Here is a 19448-nt window from a genome sequence, read left to right as displayed (position 1 = left end):
ATTGATCAGATAAACTATTCATTATCCTCTTCTACATCTCACAATTAATAAGCATTACACCAGAACTGTAGCTTGGGACTAGACACTTATGGAACTTGTAAATAGCTATTAACTTAAAGTATAAATAAACTCTGTGACCCGCTGTTCTTGTGTGAATCACTATAGCAGTCGGGAAAACCTCAAAACCCGGATCAGAAATGGTTATTTACAAACAAAACTTTAAAGACCCGGTTATGTTGGGTCGGGATCAATAAGCTGTCCTTTTTCAAATGATAAGTGAAGCTCATAGAACAGCAGTCGTTGCATACAGATGATCACAAATAGCATAGTCGGGTTGATTAGAGAACAAAGTAATGCTTTATTTTACAGCCCAGTATTATACATACAGTACTAATGTTGAAATTGCTAAGAAGACATGAGTCATCAGTAACTTGTCATTGCAAAGTTTGCATTTTAAAGGCTGTAAAATTAAGCTTTAGTAATTAGTATCATTGTAAATGTAGTCAGACATTGTGGACAACACTACATCAAAATCAAACATACTCTTCATCAGTGAATTGAGGACATTTTGAGAAGGTCTTTTTTTTTTTTTTGTCTCCAACAACAAACGAAACATAAAGAACACGTACATTTTCAATGTAGATTTTTCCCTCATTGGGTAAATTAAATTTATTTTTGAAATTTGTCAAATGTACATAAATTATATTTAATGCATCAAAACCAAATGAGCAACTCAAATACTTTCTTTATCTTAAAAAAGAAAAATAAGAGACATTCTTTGTTGAGATAATTTTAAACAAGTATTGGTCAGGCATTTCATTAAAACCTGGGAAAGCAAAGTGCTACACACGACAACCACTGAAGACAGTTCACCATACACCTTAATGAGAATTGGACTGAAGCACCTTTTCTTAGCTTAAAGCTAAAATAGAGATTTCACTCATTTTTTTTTTTTTTAAGTTTTCCTTTTCACAAAAACTCCATTGTGTTTATAGTCTACCTTCAACAACCCACTAAGCCAAGTTGGGCCTTTTCCTAAAGAGAGGCATACTTGCAGTGAGCATTTCAAGTTAAAGTACTTATGTGAACTGCTTAACCCGACAGGCTGCTAAGACCGTGGTTTACTATATTTTCCTCCAGGATGGAGCTTTGAGTGCAAATAAAGGCATACAACTCCTTCATGAGAAATAAACATGGAATTCAGCCACATGCTTTCAAATAGTAATCATATATTTAATTGATATACATATATTGCCACCATTGGCACATACGATATTGCACACAGTGATGAAATGTTGCACAGAAAAAATAGATATATTTTTTGTGGGCGAAAAACATTCCAAAATTACAAAGAACGTGGAATAACGCTGAAAAGGTAAAACTAAGAAAAAACAAGAAAAGAAAGAAAGCAAGACATGCTTGCTGCTCCCCATAAATTGAGCGACTCACAACTTACACATAACTACCCAAGCCGTAGAACGAGCGTTTCAAAAGGGAGGGCCTGTCAACGATACTTGATATTATTTCATATTATTACTACTGATGTTCCCAATCGGCCCCTTGCTCCCCCCTCCACCACTAAAGCGCTGAGCTAGTGAAGAGCCAACTCCTCTGCATCATCTTGCATCTAGGTGACCGCCCCCCTTTCCATGTTTACATGTAGGCCGATACCTGGATGGCTGGAGAATGGGGATGGCAAAGAGGTTAGGAAAGAAGGAAGGGTAGCAGGAGGAAAGAAAAATAAAAGAAAGGTTAAGAGGTTGTGTGCACTAGCACACACAAGGGGGCTGAGACACAAAAAAAAAAAAAGAAAACTGGAAGAAAGAGAGGAAACGATAACCAAAAGAAGCCAAACTGCGATCCAAAGCACCAGGCCAGCGTGTAAGCATGCGGAGCGTGTAAGGCACCAGGCCAGCGTGTAAGCTGAAGAGGATGCTCCCAATCAGGTATCGTTCAGGCTCTACCAGAGGCTCCAGAAACAGGTGGTCGAGGACCGTCTAGGTTGCTGGTTTCCAGTCAATCTAAACACGGGAGCGATCGTTAAATTCTGAGGTAAATCTGACATTTATCTGATTGTTGCCAGTTTCTCTGGAGTTTACTGACAGAGTTTATAAAACTGCTATCACACATCTATGAGATGCGACCGAACTGCTCTGGAAACCAGTTGTTTTTCCGTGTGGCAGCCCAAATATTTACAATTAGACCAAAACAGAATCTCATCACCCCCTAGGCTTACAAATCTAAAGTGGAGCTATGGATGTGTGTCCACTGAACTTCACACCTTCGGGTCTTAAACTTAGAGGGCAAATCCACTGACACACTGCTGAAGGTTCACCAGTGGGTGAACTGAACCCTCCTCACCTCGATGGTGATATTTCGATTTCTGTTTGCAAGGTCACTCCTTTCACGATCGCGCTTTGAAAACAACTTTCACTACAACTACACCAAGCCTTTGGATGGAAATCACTCAGTACTCCAACTTGAGATCGGTACACTACAGGCGGATAAAGATACGTATGGAAGAGTCCTTGAGCCAATATTTTGGGAAAACCAACGAAATCTATCTTAGTGCAGATTAACATGCAGCAACAGCACTCCTTGGCCCCATTTGGACTTTTATGACTTGAACAAGATCACAAGATGTTTCAGATGTACTAACCAATAATGCTCTGCTGAATTTTTTGATTCTTTTTTTTTTGTTAGTTTTTTTCAGACCACTACGCCAATCAGCACAGTGTGTCGGGTGTTTGTCTTGTTAAGAAATCTGCAATTCAGGCCATTTGCTACACGTCGTCACTGCATTTCCTCTATCGATTACACATTTAGTACCTTTTTTAAAATGAACACATTGCATTAACAACGAGACACAAAGGTAGTCTATAATATATCCATCCGCATGGCAACAATGTCAACTGAAACAAAACTACAATATTAATATTTCTTTGAATGCCTCTGGCAAACGTCACCGAGAGCCGTCGACCAGTTCAATATATATTTGATTTTTATGCAATGCATATTGCACGACAAATAGAGCACTTATTTCATTGGATGAAAATGCCTAAATGGTCCTTTTTATACTGCATGACATCTAAAACCAGTTTTCGAAGCAGGCGTAGCCCTCACATGATTAATGTGTAAACACATCTCTACTCACAGGTAAAAGGGAAATAGGATGGCAAGTACACGCAACAACCTTTTACCGAGTTTTTGAAATTTTGTTTTTTGAAAATTAAGAATATCCGATTTGTGCTGAAGTCATTAGCTCACGTGAGAACAGGAAACGGGGTTTTCCTCCGGTTCCGGTTTGAACATTGTAGACACTTCTTTCTTTTTTTTTTTACAATAGCTTTAACTGGTACAAAAGTTTTCTGTTAATAAGGGAAATAAACACTCAGTTCAATATTGTTTGTCAAGTACGAAACAATGTTCAAATATAATGTTATTACTTTGTTTAGCAGCCTGTTACTGTATTAATGGTGGATAAGTGGGGTAACATCCAGCGATGAGTGACAACATGTCATAACTGTCAGGTTGTGGAGGTTTCTTATATTGTGGGTGATGCTCCCTTGGAGTTAAACCATTACAGTTAAATCTTTAGATTTCTTTCTTTGTACAGTAGAGTTTTTAATTATATTTCTCTTGTTATTTTCATTACTCTTGCATGTTTTTTTGTTTTGTTTTGTTGCTATCTATATCAATCCTCGTCTCCATCGTCCGCCTGCATCTCCTCTTGTTGCTGCTGCTCGCATGCCCTCTTCTCGCGCTGCTTCTCCTGGATCTTCTTCATCTCCTCGGCATATTTACAGAAAGTATTCCCAAATTTGGACCACACTTTGTAGGGCACCGTGATCGAGTTGCGGTACGTTGGCTTCACCTCGCTCACCCTCATGAACACCCCGTACTTATTGGATCCGACGTCGAAGAAGAATCGCTTGTTGTCCACAGTCAATGATGACCCTTCGGGCAACTCTGCAGGTTCGTCCTCTACACCGTAATCGTCAATAAGTTTAGCCAAAGCGTCACGAAACTCAATAAGTCCCTGTGCAGGCAAAGCGATCGTCTGGCCTTGCGTGGATCCCAAACCGGGCCCCCGGTTAACGGTCTGTCGAATCCTCAGGAACCGTCCCCTCTGGTTCTCTTTCAGATCCATATAGTATTTCCGATTCTCTCGGACCAAGAACTCGCTTTTGAGTGCTCGCCGGGGCTCGTCTTGCACCAGCGCCGGGTTGCTCGGACCCAGCTGGGCGTAATGTTCGATGAAGTCCCCCAAGTAGTCACGGAACTCGACCGCCACGGACATGGAGAGAGTGAGGCGGCTCTTGTTTCCACCGGCCCCGACTTCTGCTATCTTTAAGAAGCGGCCTTTCGCGTTCTGCTTCACGTCCAAATAGAAGCGTTTGTTTTGGATGTCAACCCGCTTCGACGCCAGCTCCTGTGTCTCGTGCTGGAGCCCGGTTGCCGAGCCCGCCCCTCCTGTCGCTGGTTGCATGGAACCGAAGCCTGGGCCCGTGGCTGCTCCTCCCTGCTCACTACCACTGTCTCTGTCCGCCATGATGCTGCCTGCCTGCCTTCTCCCTCTGTCTGCTGCAAAGCCACGGCCAGCTACAGCGCACGCCGGAGCTCTCGCGAGATCTACACAGAAAGGAATAAAAAGGCGAAGGGGGGCGGTTAATGCAGAGCGAGGACGCTGCGTTTTGTCATACAGTGTAATGTCAAGAGCTGTCAGTCATATCGAAAGCCAAACCAACGGGATGAAGAAACGCGTCTCCCGGAGTCTGCTTCAGTTTCGATTCGTCGAAACAGCTTCTGAAAGTGATGGTGTTCATGGTGTTCATGGTGTTACCTGGAAAGACCCGAGCATGCCCTCTGCTTAAAGCAAGAGTAGACTGGAAGAATACATCACAAGTGTCTGTGCAAGTTGAATGTGCTAATATATATATTTTTTATTTACAAAAAACAAGTTAGTTGTGTTAGTTTGACACAATAATTGCTTATCTTACGTTTAAGGGTTTTGTCTATAGATACAAAATTAGGCCAAGCTCATTGATTTCTTACGACTAAACTCATGTGAAGTCATAGCAATCAAGTCCCTCAAGTAGCTTAAACTTCAACAAAATGAAACATATTTTTAATAATTTAACTGCATTGTATTAAGCTAGTAAACTAATAAAATAATATCAACAATAAGACTAATAACCATGAGGGAATCATTGTGTCGCCCACTACCAGCCCTGTAGACCCACAGCTAATTGATTCAAAACGACTTCATCTTAAGCTATATTAACTTTAAGGCCTAAATAGAATAGGCTAACAGAAATGACACAGCATTGTAATTCATGTCAATTATTTATTTCAAAACTTGTGAATTAGCAACATCACACAATATGTTTCCAAAACGTTATAATTTGTTCTCTCACAACTGAAAATTAGCTTTCCTGGCATGACAATGACGTGCAGTACTGCCAAATAATGTCGTTTAACCCATGTTAATGTTTTTAGGAACTTTATTTAGGGACGCAAAGCTTACCTCCCCACATTGTGTCAAATAGGTGATGTCAAAAGCAATACAGATATCCATTTTGTTAAGGTTCGAAAGAGAACAGGTAAGAAAACTGAAACTCCTTCAGTGACGTGTAGTTGTGTTCAGCTTTAAGTCATTTCAGACGCAACATTTTCACCGTGGAAAATGTATGAAAACGTAATTTAGAAACTTTAAAAACAACAAAGCCTCGGCCTACAGTCCAAACACACGTCCGCCTGTAAACTATCTGGACCTAAATCTGCAGCATAAGTGCATGTAGCACACGAGCGCGCTCACGAGAAACACATAAAAGCATAATTTCTCATCTTTGGCCTTGTCACCACCAAGTCACGTCATTCTTGACTGGCAGTCCACACCTTACCGCCAGGAGACTTTTTTTTTCAATGTGTCCTCACCCAGGTAATGTCCGCATGGTCTGACCGTTGTGTGTGTTGCAGTAGTGGCTATGCCGCTAATAGGCCCACCTCTTATATTTAGGGATCTACCTGGCCAACTGACTGCATGCTGCCATCGCATTAAACGACAAGTGATGTTAATTGTACAGCTATTTTTTTTTTCTACAGCAGCATATGAAGTAGAGGCCTATTTGGATAAATCTATGTTGGATTCGCCTACCCATAATCTGCTGTGCTCTTATTGTGCATATTTAGACGTTAGTACAGCGTAGACAGTTATTGTTTTTAAAAAGACCAAAACATGCAAATGTTTATACGTAGGCCTTCACATTCATAGGCTATTTAGATCTTTATATATGAGATGATGTGGTGTAATTATTGGTCATGCCCAAGCTGATTGCAAATAGCTTTCAAATTTTAATTTAAGCATTCAAATTTTGCATTTACATGTACTCCAAAAAAAAAAAGTAACCAATCAACACATTTTTAACACATTTTAATAGCCTTCACACAACATATCTTTTATGGGTCACTTGTGAAAATACTGTTCCCATGCTGGTGATACTTTCTCCACAGTGTATCGTCCTTCTTGTCCTCCTGCGTAGACCTTTCACTAGAACCATCTATATGCTACATATGGCCTTTTAGAAAATGTTGCTTAAATTCGTTTGTGCGAATTTGCTACTGCTATATGCATCTATGAGTGTTTAATATTTTTCTGAAACAAACAAACTTTGGCATTCCTTGCAAAACATATAAGAAACTGATAAATAAGCTTAGTCCTCTATTTTGAAAACAGCTGTAAGAAAGACGCCAGACTTTTATATTTGAGTCATTAAACCAACAATTTATTTTCATGTTAAAAACTAATTAATACGACTTTTGTTCTCATTATTCAATATTGCCTTTACATATTACGGGTTAATCATTTCTGTCAATCAAGTCAAATTGAAATATTCATGAGAGTAACTAATACAATGTCTAAATGAGAATTTCACGTGCGTTTCTAACCTAAACCCTTAGGCTACATAGATGCAGAATCTCATCTCAAACCTCAAAGCCTTCTCATTTTTAGTACCGATGTATCTCGGAGACTCTGTGAGTGCGTAAAAGCGTTCAGTGTTTAAATTGGACGCTCATCCAGAACTCTTGCAGTCAATATTCGTTATGCACTTCACACAGATTCGTCTTAAAAGTGTAAGCATTGATCCTCAACACTTTATTTAGCTTAAAACGAGTTGATTATTATAGGGTACTGTCTGTGATCCTTTTTCGAGGTTTTTATGACCTCATTGTTTGAACATGCTTATCATTTTATTTTTCTTCCTAAAAAAAAAAAAATAAAATAAAAAAAATAAAATAAAAACTTACCACATTGACAGTTTTGTCGGGAAAAGATAAGAAACGTGAACGTTTCTTCAGTGTAGGCGTCCCAAAGGCTGGCCTGAGTGGAGTTCAGTAACATGTAGGAAGTCTAACCCAGAAACTATACTTCCAATCTGTTTACATTTAACGATGCCTTTCATTTATTCTATAAGCCTACTAGATACTTATAACTCCTAATTATGTCACACAGTGAAATATTAAGACATTTATTATATTTATAATAATTGTAAATGTCAAATGTTGCTTTGTACTTGTAAATAATAAAGCTTTCCACAATTCATTGCCCTACAATACTGAAATAATCCTCAAGTGAATGATCATATAACATAAAGTAATATTAAATGGACAAGTTTAGGCCAATATTGTGATATGGATAGTCTGAATGCCAAAGGAGAATTACGTTTTATGCTGGCAATTGTGAAGTAAAAGGAAATAAAAAATAAATAAAAAATACTATCATATTAGAGAAATAAAATATTTAAATTAATTATTGATAATATAACAACCATTAGGTTTAAAACGTTCATTTATTGATAATAAACCTAAAATAACGTTGACGCAACATTACGTCTACTCTGCTTGGCGAGGTGAGAATGCCGGACAAAAGGAGTTACCATAGTTTAGTCTCTTCTATAACTTTTTTTATTTACCTTAAATCTAATCGTTTAGATTTATTGTATAAAATCATTCAGATGTGCCCTGCAAAGGTCACGCGGCCTCCTGATCTGCTCCACGGCAGACATCACGTCTTCTCTCACAAAATCAATAATGTTTGGGGAATTAAAAAAGTGAGTAAATTATTAGGGATCGTATTAAGACAACCCAACATTCACGTATAGCCTAAGGAAATTAAAACATATTAAATAATAAAAAGGAGGACAATTCATATAGCTTGTTATATCATTTTGATGTTCAGCAATCAAAATGATATATGCTGAAACTTACGCGTTTATCCTCAACTCAGCAAAGCAGCGGCTGGCCTTATTGTGTTTTTTGTTCTTAACCAGGTGATAAACACGAGTATATATGCATGCAAAATAGGTAAGTAATTCATACATAGCTTATTTTAGTTTAACTATGGTGTTGTTTTGGTATGAGATATATGTTTTAAGCCTACCTGCGTAAAATGTAATATCAGCTTTCCTCTTGGGGCCTATAATGGCTATAAAATGTACCCATTTATGATATAATCCGGCTTTCTAATCCAAAACCTCACCATGTTACATTTCTGCCTAATTTACTTACCCAGCAGTATAGCCTGTCATCTCAGATGCTCCAACAGACCTCAAACAACCTGTCAATTTAATAATCTATCATCAATACGCCTATTTTTCCGACCAATTTTAACCATGAATATTAATCAGTAAAATCGGTTGTGATTGGATGCCGAAGCCACGTCCAATGCAGATTTCAGCCCCAAAAAAACAAAAACGTGCATGTCGTCTCGTTTTTTTAACAGGCTGCCGCAAAGTTTTGCCCTACATCTCAACACCGGGATGCAGTAGCGCTGCTCCAAATGCAGCTCCATTATTATTATTATTTCACAGGCACGGCTGTATGCTCAAGCATGTATTTTGCTTCTGTCAACCCTGCGAGGCAATTACATATATGCTTGGCTGCACGTTAGGACACTTAAATGCTGTATTGGCATTAACAATCCGGGATGACATGTAAATAACGCGTCATTCCGACCAAGCGAGACCCCCCATAAACCTACCTTACACCGCTCAGTCCGCAGTGGGCACCGTCTCACAGACACGACCGCGAGCCGCAGAGGACGAGACGAGGCAAATGGCACATGTGAATGCGCTCGGAGGCCTTTGTGACACCGCAGCAGACCGCTTCTGCCTGCTTTCACAAAATGGACAAGGAACGGCGAGTCGTGGCACGGAGAGAGAAACACACGCACAAGTTCAACGCCGCACGCTTCACCTCTGATGTCAACACGCACTGAGGAGGAACTCAGAGAACACGCGCCTCCCCTTGGTGCGATCGAGGAATTGCAGCTTTGCCTTCCGGTGGTAACAGGTAGGGCAACAGTCTTTGCAACTGTGAGGGAAGAAAGCAAGTGAGCGGTGCCTGTCGACACCGTGTCCAATTTGGGGTCGATATTATGTCGCGTGTTTCAATCTACACGGCTGCATCTCTGAGGAGATGAGTGTTACATCCACGCACACATCTTGTGCTCCATACTGTGATGAGTGTTGTTTAAAATAAAAAAAGCCCATTGGCGCTTCTTGATACAGCAAAGAGGGCTTCAGATCACACAGTAGGCTAATACATGTTTGTATACATTGTCTTACATCAGCACTCTATGGGCCCTAATTTATGAGAGTGACATTTATAGGCCTGGTAGAATTTCAGCACCACGGAGAGCAGCCAGATCTGAAGAGCATATGTGTTGTTGTGGGTGTATTTTATACACATTAGTTTGTTCTGAGCCTCCCAAATCCTATATACGCAGTCCACACTGAACATATTTTATTGGACAGGATTCAAATGTGGTACCCTGTTACACTTAGAGAAAGTATGTTTCTAACAGCTCATAAATACACTGTGGTCAGCAGATGTCGCTCTTTGTGAGTACTGTCAGTTTAACATCCTGTACCCGCATTCTATTTGGCTTAAACCAAACCATTACAATCATAACTAAAATCATAAGCATCGCTATTGATGATGACCTGTTATATTGTTGAATTATGTTAGGTTTTTTGGCAAAGTGTTCCCTCAGAGTCATAATATCACGTGAACACATTCAATTATTATATTAAGAACACAGAAAAGGATACTTTCATTGATTTTTCTCCTTCTAAAGTGATTTATGTTGTTTTTTTTCTATTTTGGACCCCGTGTTGCAGCTGTTTTAGCTGTATGGATTTAATGCGGTGCTTCAACATCAGTTTTTTTAGAGGCAGAGCAGCGAATGTGACCTGAATGCAGGGCATGACTTAATGGGATGAGACGCAAAACTCATTCAAAACAGTCTCTTGAAGAATCTGAAATGCTTTCGCAGCCTTAGTCATCGCAGCCATATGATTTTTTTAGGCCCACCGGACTATATATGCGGATGCATTTTTCAACGTGAACCTATTTCCTTATCGGAGTAATGCCTTGGCTACAGTGAGATGCGATTTTGGGGAGGGACGGTCATGGATTTAGGATTCCGTTTGTTTCATTGTAACGTGAGATCGCCGCTGATGAAACATCATGGAGTGATTGACATACAGTAGCTGGGTTTCGGGAGAGAGGAGATCGACCCTTTGGTCCGTCGGTTGCCTGTATCTCAGTGCTCCGATCCTGCGTTTTTGTTTGGTTTTGGCAATCGGCATTTTCTCGCCGTCTGTGGCTAGTGGGGAGGCGGATAGAGAGCCACGGTGGAAGGCGCCGTATTAGCGTTATAGCTGCCGAGCAGAAATATTTTTTTATTTTTTGGGGGGGAATGAAACGTGGCTTATGTTTTGCGACCGGACTACCAAACTTGTGGTTCACTGCAGCATTTTGCGTCTTTTCCCTCCGCTGCAGATGATACAGAAAACCATCATAGCGGTACCCCACCACTGCAATTTTTGGGCAAAGATAAGAGTGGCGTCGTCTTGCAGTTAAGGCTACTATGGCAGCATAGGGGGGGCATCTTCTGGAGGGGAGAATCCGCCAATTCCTCGCTTAGCCTATATCTACGATGCCTTATTATTAGCAGAAAGCAGTCACTGGATTTGAAGCCCAGCATCATCCCGCGGTTTCCCCCGTTTCAAAGCTGCTGTTTACCCATTAGAAAGCGCTCGAAAAAGCAGTGGATCCCGATGGCATGGACACTTATGCAAGGTCTGCCGCGCTGCCGTGCTACTGGAGCCTACTTGCTGTCTCTTCATTTAACCCAGCTCCATCGCCATCGCCCCGCAACCGAGAGAGCCCTGCCGCAACGCGACCAGCGACCACCGAGCCAAAGCAGGCGGCATGAGGCTTGATTCAGTACATTTATCCATGCTGGTCATCGGGGTCTCATTCGCCTGCTACTCCCCGAGTTTGGATTCCCTGCAGGACCAGGTTTACAAATCCACCGTGGTGATCGAGGGCAAGGTGCAGTCTACGCCTGTGAACGTCTCCGCGGAGCCGTACCGTGTGAATGTCAAAGTGCTAGATGTTTGGCCCCTAAACAGCGGGGGTCTGAAGCGAGAACAGCTCGTCACCGTGGGGGAATTTGGATCTGAGGCTCTGTGCACCAAAGTGAAGAAAAACCACAAGTACATTTTTTTCATGGACCCCACTGACGAGCCCTTGGTTTTCAAAGCATCGTTTGCGCCTCGGGACACGATTGTGAAGAGCCTAAAAAAGGATGTTGGGAAGATCTTGTGTGAGGACTGCGGTAAGTTGATGTATTGTGGATTACCGGTGAAGTCCAACCCGGAAGAATGAACGGTCTGTTAACAGCGCCTGGTTTAGGGCTTTTGGTAACAGCCACTCTGGTGAATTGTGGTTATTTTGGCCACAGACATGGTTTGGAGTCAGTGGGTACCAAATAGGTGCCTAAGGGGCGTCTATGCAGCAATTTTCGACAACTCTCGCAGGCTCCCATAGCCCACATGATCAATCAAACTCTCTTTCTCTCTTTCTCTCTCCCATTCTCTCTCCCCTGAACCGCATCAGACATGCGCCTCGCACTGTTGCTTGTGAGGAATTGCAGTTTGTGTGTATCGAACTGTATCTGCATCCTGCAAACCCGCATTATACTTAAAACGTTTTAGGCACATTCTAATGCATGTTTTTACTTCATATGGCTTCGTATGCAGTTTTTGTGTTTTCCCAGATTGTAGCGGCTTCTTATGTGAACATCGACCACATGCAGTCCATGGACCCGGTATCATTTCAGGACCAGGGACAGCGGCCTGTATCGCCGGTGTCACGTGTGGAAAATCACGCTGCCCTAAGCAAACTGGTTCCGAGGCTATATTTAGGCTCCCGCCCTGCTTTAATGCTTTAATACCCTACACTATGGCATAGGCTATCGTAGTCCTGTGTGCACACATGCAAACATAGGGCTAGCAGTATGTGGTGTAGTCCTAACCTGGAACTCATGGGGTTGTTGTTAAAAAGTACTAAATTATCAATTCTACCACCCACACTTTAGGGTTTCTCCTTTTTAGATTCATGCACAAGGAGTTCAGGGTTGGACTTTGGTCAGTAGATGTCACCCTTAGGTGGAAATTTTAAATCCCACCAGGCACAATTTATTTATGATACGGTGTTATTTAGTATATCCATTGTTAATGATGGTATTCAAGTGTATTTAGATTGTTTCATTCGTAGTTTCTCTTGCCCACATGTCTTGCTGTGAGATTTCACCAATGAAAATCGAGGCCAATCATTTTGTTGAGGCTATTGATTGAGAACATACTGTTGCACTGGTGTTGATGCAGTAGGCTGCACACAAAGACTGTCATTATTAACGTGCATGCGAATTCACACACATTTGTGTTTCAAAATTATGCATTGTTTAGCAACTTACGGGTCGCTTTGTCAGTAGTTTTGCGAGAGCAACAGCTCAAACGCCACAGAGAGTGTCTTTCCTGCTCTTCACCAGGGTAATATGAGTCTCTATCCTGCTTTAATTATAAAGTAGTGTCACTATCTGCAATTGGATCTTAAAAACAGCGCTTGTCACAGAGCCGCTCTCTTACTTGTGTCTACAACTGGTGTCCCGTGCTGGTCAGCCTGCAACACCGCTTCAAAATGTGAGGCAGCTCATCTTAAATACTCTGAATGTTTTTAGCCAATTAGAGAATGTGTCACGTATAATAAAACGTCTCTTTTACTACCATCGAATAGCACACACAGGTGTTCTTCCACTCAAGTATTGTGGTCTAGAACATGATGTGTGCATCCCTCTTGCATCCTCTTAGCCTGCACTCATGAGACACAAATGCTCCCCTCTCCTCTTGATTTTGCCATACCCACTCTGGTTTTAAACTCATCATCCCAATAGAGAGGTGACACAAAAGGGGCCTTATTACCTCTTGAGTTCCTTGAACATCCCCCTTCTGCCACTTAGATAAGCTTATCAGTGACGTGATCAAACTGGCACCGACAACCCACTGTATTACCTGAGGGAGTTGCCACGCCCACTTTCAGGGCCTCCGTTGATCTGTTTTATTTAGTTCAAAGCACCCAACAACATAGCTCATGTGGTATTGGTGGGCATTGTAGTTGAGGTGCTTCTTACTTGTTTGTGTGATTGATCTATTCACTGTATCTTATCTGACCACGCCTCCTCCCTCATCATGCCATTTTAAACAGACAGATAAACAGTCAGTCCCTTGACAGCTTGTCCCTTTGAGTTAATTTATTCAGCAGGGACTCAAGATCAACAATGTTCTGTTTACTGTTTCTTTCGCTCATATTTAGTCCGCTAACACCAAAACAGTGGATCTATATTTTAGGCCATTACGCCTTGAACCTTGAACCTTGAACTGCTGCATAAGCAGCTTTGTCAGGGTCCAGATATTGCTTTGAGGCCCACTTAGCACACATCCCAAACTTGCCTTAAATCCCTCTGGTGCACTAGCTCCCCAGTGTGTGAACCAGGGCACTGAACGTAGATACAAAGTGATGCAGGTGTTGTGTTCCGGCTGCCTGAAAAACAGCCTAGCAGTGCCTGCCACCTGCACCCCTTCCTTAGGGCTCAGCTGGGAGCTCTGGGTTCCTACCAAAAAATAAAAGGAACACACCAGCAAATACTTTTCTCTTGCTGGAGATTACAACAAACAAATGCAAACACACGCTCATGTTAAGCTATCAAATCTGTCCGCTCATACTTGCTGCCAGTGTCTCAAGCAGATCAAGTTGTATCTGACTGGAACTGCAACATTATTGTACTGTAAAGAAAGTGCAGTACAGACTGTAAACATCTCAGTACTGTATCTAAAAACATGGCATGTATTTCCTGAAAGTCCAGTGCTGCTTTGTGACATGTCATATGAAACAACACCATCATCTTTAAGAGGAAATGTGTCTAAAATGTAACCCAGGCACATGCATGTTTGAAACATTTGTTTCAAAGAATAAGACAATTCACATGCAGTGGACTGTATGCTGTATGATTACAGCCACCTGATATGGCATTATATGGCCCTATTCGTCAGTGCACACTTTGTATTGCCTTGCCTATTTAGCTGTTGATGAATATATGTTGTTAGTCTTGGTATGAAAGCACTGAACGAGGAGGCCGCCATCTAAACAAGTTAGCATGTCGTGATTATCCTCTATTACCAAACTTTGTTCATTGTGTGCTTTGTACTATGACACAAAGGAAAAATGACATCTGCCTCAATGAGAGTGGATATGTTTGCAATTTGAACAGAGTCTGACATTGCTGTACTTAGAACTGTAATTGCAAGTGTGTCACATCTGCCTTTTGAGCCTTCATTATTTAGCATAACAATAGTATTGTTGTCCCTCTTGGCTCAGTCTAAATCTAAAGTCTGTGGAATGAATGTGATAGGTGAGGTTCCTAGCTTTTTGTCTATCCAAAGACCTCATGGAAGAGACCTACATAATTGCATTGTTTTGTGTGGGGGTGTGTGCAGACTGGTGGGAGCATTGTGTCAGTAAAATCGGTGCAAACACTTGTACACAGAGAAAAAGGTCATCTGAGGCGAGGAGTAACACATCGCCCTAAAACCGCCTTCATACTTCTCACTCTGCAGATTTATTTATTGCTCATTAAGCCCGTTTATGTCTCTGAAGTAGATGAATGTAACACTGTCGTCGTGAATGCACACTCTATCACTAATCTGTCACCGTGTGGTCTCATTGTATGCACGTAGCAGCTGCTGCATTGAGGTGGGGGACAGGCCGAATATTGCCTCAAGCTGTGCATTTCTCTGTGAATTGGGAGACTTCCTTAGAAGAGCTAGATATAGGACATGAATGACAGCTGCTGATGGCTACTGGGTTCTGCTGTTAAACCACACGTTTATCCGGCAGAACAAGCATTCACCGGCTGGTCATTATACTCGGCTATAGCGCACTCAAGGGCAATGTAGAAAACAGTTGTTGATTGTGACAAAGGCACTCGTTTACTGTATTTCACCACCGAGATTATTGTAGAACAGGATGTGTTTGTTTAGATGAGAATGATTGAAGTGTTTTCAACTGTCAGTGCTGTAGTGTCTATAGCCCAGGGCAGAGGAACAGGCTAATGAGATTGGCCAGCAAGAAGCATGGATTTGTTTCGACTGTATGCTTGTCGGGATTGTTTTATATGTTCACTGAGTCCTTTATGTAGACTTTTGGCCCTGGTGAATCGCCGCTCGGCTGCTCTACTCTGACAAGACAGCTTGATGTATATTTATAAGATGTAAAAAAAAAAGGGCATGGCCATTTTCAGTACTTGGCCCCTCATTTTCCTCTCCTATTACGCATCTTCTCACAATCACTCAGTCTTTTACTCCAAATTTCTAAAGACAAACTTTTAGAAGCTATTATTGTGACAGAGTGAGCATGTTGGGTCTCTCGCTCAATTCTGCAATGATGGATGTGTTTTCCTGTTAGAGTTGAGGTTTAGTGAGTCAGGGTCATGGTTGATACCTGTCTGCAGAGCACAGATTTGTGCGTTTTGGTGTTTTGGTAGTAGTATTGTGTAAGCCAATACTTTGTCTAGTCCACTACAGTGTCAGTTGATTCATTATTTCTGTAAAGCATTGTGAAGCTCTTAAGAAGGATGCATGCTTGCGGAGGTTAGATGACTAATACAGGAGTGAGGAATTTAAATTCATGTTTTGCGCCAACTTTGGTCTTCTCAGCATTTACTTTGAAGCGCTGCACATTCAGCAGTCCTTTCAAATTGCATCAGTCTAGGATTCATTATCCATCTAAAAATTCAGGAATGTTTTGGATCAAATTTTCTTTTCTTTTTTGTCGAGATTTGTTTTATTAAAAAATAAATGATGCTCAATTTACAGCGCAGTTAGGTTCATAAACATTTCCCTTTGTGCTTGTATAAAATAATTAAAAAAAAGGAAAAATAAACATATAAACGGACACGCAAATGTACTTGTGGAAAAAAGGTAAACATATTATAAACATAACAATGTTACATCAACTTAAATATATATCCAATTATTAGTGATAGTAAACCCTAACCTATAATAAAAGGAAACATGAATAAATAACAATAATAATAAACACAATCCATTTTTTTGGTGATGAATCTTATTCATCATAAGTATAGCCTAAATCTGTTTCCCATTTTCATTTTGTGGACGTTTTGTCATAGTCAGGTCATTTTCCATTAATGAAAGCCGGCCCGTTCTCATTGCCAGTGCGTCAAATACCGACGCTTTGACACACTCCTCGCCGTCTGATATTGACACACAATGCACCCTTGTTTTCAAGTTACTACAAAGTGCACCAGAGAAAATGCTCCGAGTGTGTTATGACGTAGTATAAAGGCCCGAAAAAACCCACAGGGAGGGCTCAAACCAACACAGGAAGACCTGGAGACCAGTGTTAGAGACCGGTGTTACATTAGTGATGTTTGTGACTTGTTTTCTGTACTTGCGTTACGTTGTTTACGTTTTACTTAGTTTACGTACTTATTTTAGGCCCAAACATGATGTTATTCTTCAACCTAACTAGGTGTTTTTGTTTGAATTCACAGCGATAGCCAGGTGTTTTATGCGACCACGCGCTGGGTAGCCCAGTTAAAGTTCCACCAAGGGCTCTAACAAAGCGTCAGTATGTGGCCAGATGGAATGAGAACGTGTCGTGATACCATATATAGCAGATGTTAGTCCTTTAGTTGTCGTTGTACGTAACCTATTGTATAGGTATGTTTCAAAAGAGGATTCTTTTGGGATAGCTGGGAAAATGCCTTTTTTTTTTTCTTTAACTTAATGTCTAATTTGTAGGTATTGTGCGTAGGAAGGCTGCATTTTTCAGTTACTTGTTGGTAGTCAAATGTACTGTTAATAAATCAATCATCAGCCGGTTGGATTTCTCTGGACCTAAAGCCCATGTAGTATAACTATTTGTCTTAATATTTCATAAACACACTAAATTGAATACTAAAGTGCTGCAAAAATGCTGTAGCGTGTTGTAAAGTGTGATTTTTGTTTTATACTTTTTCGTATGTCGCCAAATGCACAAGGTGCTATAGCCATTGTGCTTATGAGTGTGCATTGCCTACTGCTGCTGTACAGCTGGAACTAATACAGCCCTGCAATAATCAGGGGTGTGTATTGTTAAGAGGATCTAGTCTGTAAAGCTGCAGTTAGTTAAGCTGCGTGTCATTCACTGTCCTAACACTCTTACCAAAATGTTTTGCCGGCATTGCCCAATGCATTTCAAGGTTTGCATGTTAAAAATACCATTGATAGCTCTGTGTAGTTTACATGGTATGTTCCTCCATTCCGTTTACCCACACACACAATTTTGGAATAGTAACAAGTAGCAGCTCGACCCCCTTTGTTCGATTTGATTTGATTTTTAAAACGTGGTTAAACACAAGTATATGACATCTGTGGCATATAAAAGTGAGAGCACATAAATAACACAGATGTGATCAGTATGAGTAATGAGCTCTGTCCAGGCTAACCCGTGTTGTTTTCATTTACAGGCCAACCTAACATTGTGCTAGTTAATATTAAAGCCAGCACACTAAAGCAAAGTCCCACAACTGCAGTGTTAGATGTGTAGAAATATAATTAATATCAGCAGTTTGTAAAGAGCATAATGTAAACTAACAGTTGCCTAATACATCCAGCTAACGCAAGGCAGCATAATCATTCATTTGGAGTCTTGTTTCTTGCCACTTTATGAATGTAAGTCCAATATTAATTATCCTTGTGTGTTTGTTTCGCTCTTTACCAAGTTCTGCATTTGGGTTTGAGCTTGCTAGGTGGTTCTGTAGTAGCTGATTAGTCGCTAACTTTGTCCGTCTCCCGTTTGGTGAAGGGAAAGTGGCGTAATGGTGGCGTAGTTTGATTTATTGAACCTTTTTTGGTAAGAACAGCTGCCTGGCAGGCTAGCCAGTAGGAATTGAGGATAGGGGGACAAAATCTTCCAAATTGGGCCCCTCATTCATACTTATTCCAGGTCGTTTCATTTGATAGCATGTATCTTCACTCTAGCTTTGAACTGAGCCAGGCACTGCAGGTTTTATTTGACAGTCTAGCTCCTCACTTTGGCCACGTTCAGCTTCGCCTGTCATACCTGGTGCTCCTTCACATTTTCTTGTTGTTTCTGGCGTTTCTTAAAGAGAAAGAAAGCATGTTTGCCATTAGCAGCATACGTAGTTTGGACAGACAAGTCATCTTAATGACAGCTACAGTGATGTTAAATAATCCCATGTAGCCAGACCTCTGTTTTGTTAAATTCACAGAGGTTTAGAGAATTGACAGCAGTATAGTTCTTTAGAAACCTAACGGAGTATCTTTATTTGAGTCAGATTGACAATAGAACTTTCTCAACGTGTACAGTTTGACTTGTCATACCAAGACAAGCACAGGTGTAACAGGTATCAATGGTTGCTCCGATGTTCCAGGACAATCTATAAACTGGGAGCTCGGGGTTCCTGCCAAAGAAGACAAGGAAATGATCTTTTGATGAAGATAGATTACAACAAATATATGCAAACACAGGCTCATGTTCAACTATCAAATCTGTCTTCTCATACTGGCTGCCAGTGTCTCAAGTAGATCATGTTGTATCTGATGAACCAGAATCAGAACCATTTATTGCCAACTTATGTTACATACAAGGAATTTGACATGACGGGTGGTGCATGACATTAAACAATCAACAATAATCAACACAGTGCAAAAAGTAGAAACATATTAAAATTGACAGTAAAATATCAAATAAAGTGAAATATAAAATAAAGTGCACAAACCAACAGATAACCGGACTATAAACAAGTGAGATGTACAGTAGGTGTAATGTGATTATATTCAGTTTTAATACCCTTTTATTCCAATTTTAATGTTATATTAAAAATGTTACAGCTATATTGCTCCTGAGTTCATATTGGGTTTATGGAATTCCAACAGGATTTGTGTGAGATTTGTGGAGATTTTCTGGATTACACTCCTAAAACACCAAAAAGGAGAAAGTGAAAACAAAGTTGTGTT

General features: G+C 40.8%; 2 protein-coding genes across 2 annotated transcripts in view; one reads left to right on the top strand and one right to left on the bottom strand.

Annotated features, from left to right (window-relative positions):
* Nucleotides 1-338: 338 nt before the first annotated feature.
* puraa (purine-rich element binding protein Aa) lies at nt 339-9182 on the bottom strand. Its single transcript, XM_076101579.1, has 2 exons — nt 9041-9182; nt 339-4632 (listed from the first exon to the last, which is right to left on the bottom strand). The coding sequence occupies exon 2, from the start codon at nt 4550-4552 to the stop codon at nt 3695-3697; it is 858 nt and encodes a 285-aa protein (XP_075957694.1). The 5' UTR covers nt 4553-4632; nt 9041-9182; the 3' UTR covers nt 339-3694.
* Nucleotides 9183-11277: 2095 nt separating this feature from the next.
* The window catches only part of nrg2a (neuregulin 2a), a 65765-nt gene continuing 57594 nt past the window's right edge, over nt 11278-19448 (top strand). Inside the window, exon 1 of the mRNA XM_076102118.1 lies at nt 11278-11686. Within this exon, the coding sequence (XP_075958233.1) occupies nt 11278-11686 (409 nt within the window). The remainder of the gene's footprint in view (nt 11687-19448) is intronic.

The sequence above is a fragment of the Anarhichas minor genome, unplaced genomic scaffold (assembly GCF_050575085.1).
Source record: "Anarhichas minor isolate MPS153535 unplaced genomic scaffold, ASM5057508v1 ptg000027l, whole genome shotgun sequence".
Taxonomy (NCBI): Eukaryota; Metazoa; Chordata; class Actinopteri; order Perciformes; family Anarhichadidae; genus Anarhichas; species Anarhichas minor.
The sequence above is the reverse complement of the archived record's forward strand: the minus strand, read 5'-3'. Positions and strand labels throughout refer to the sequence as shown.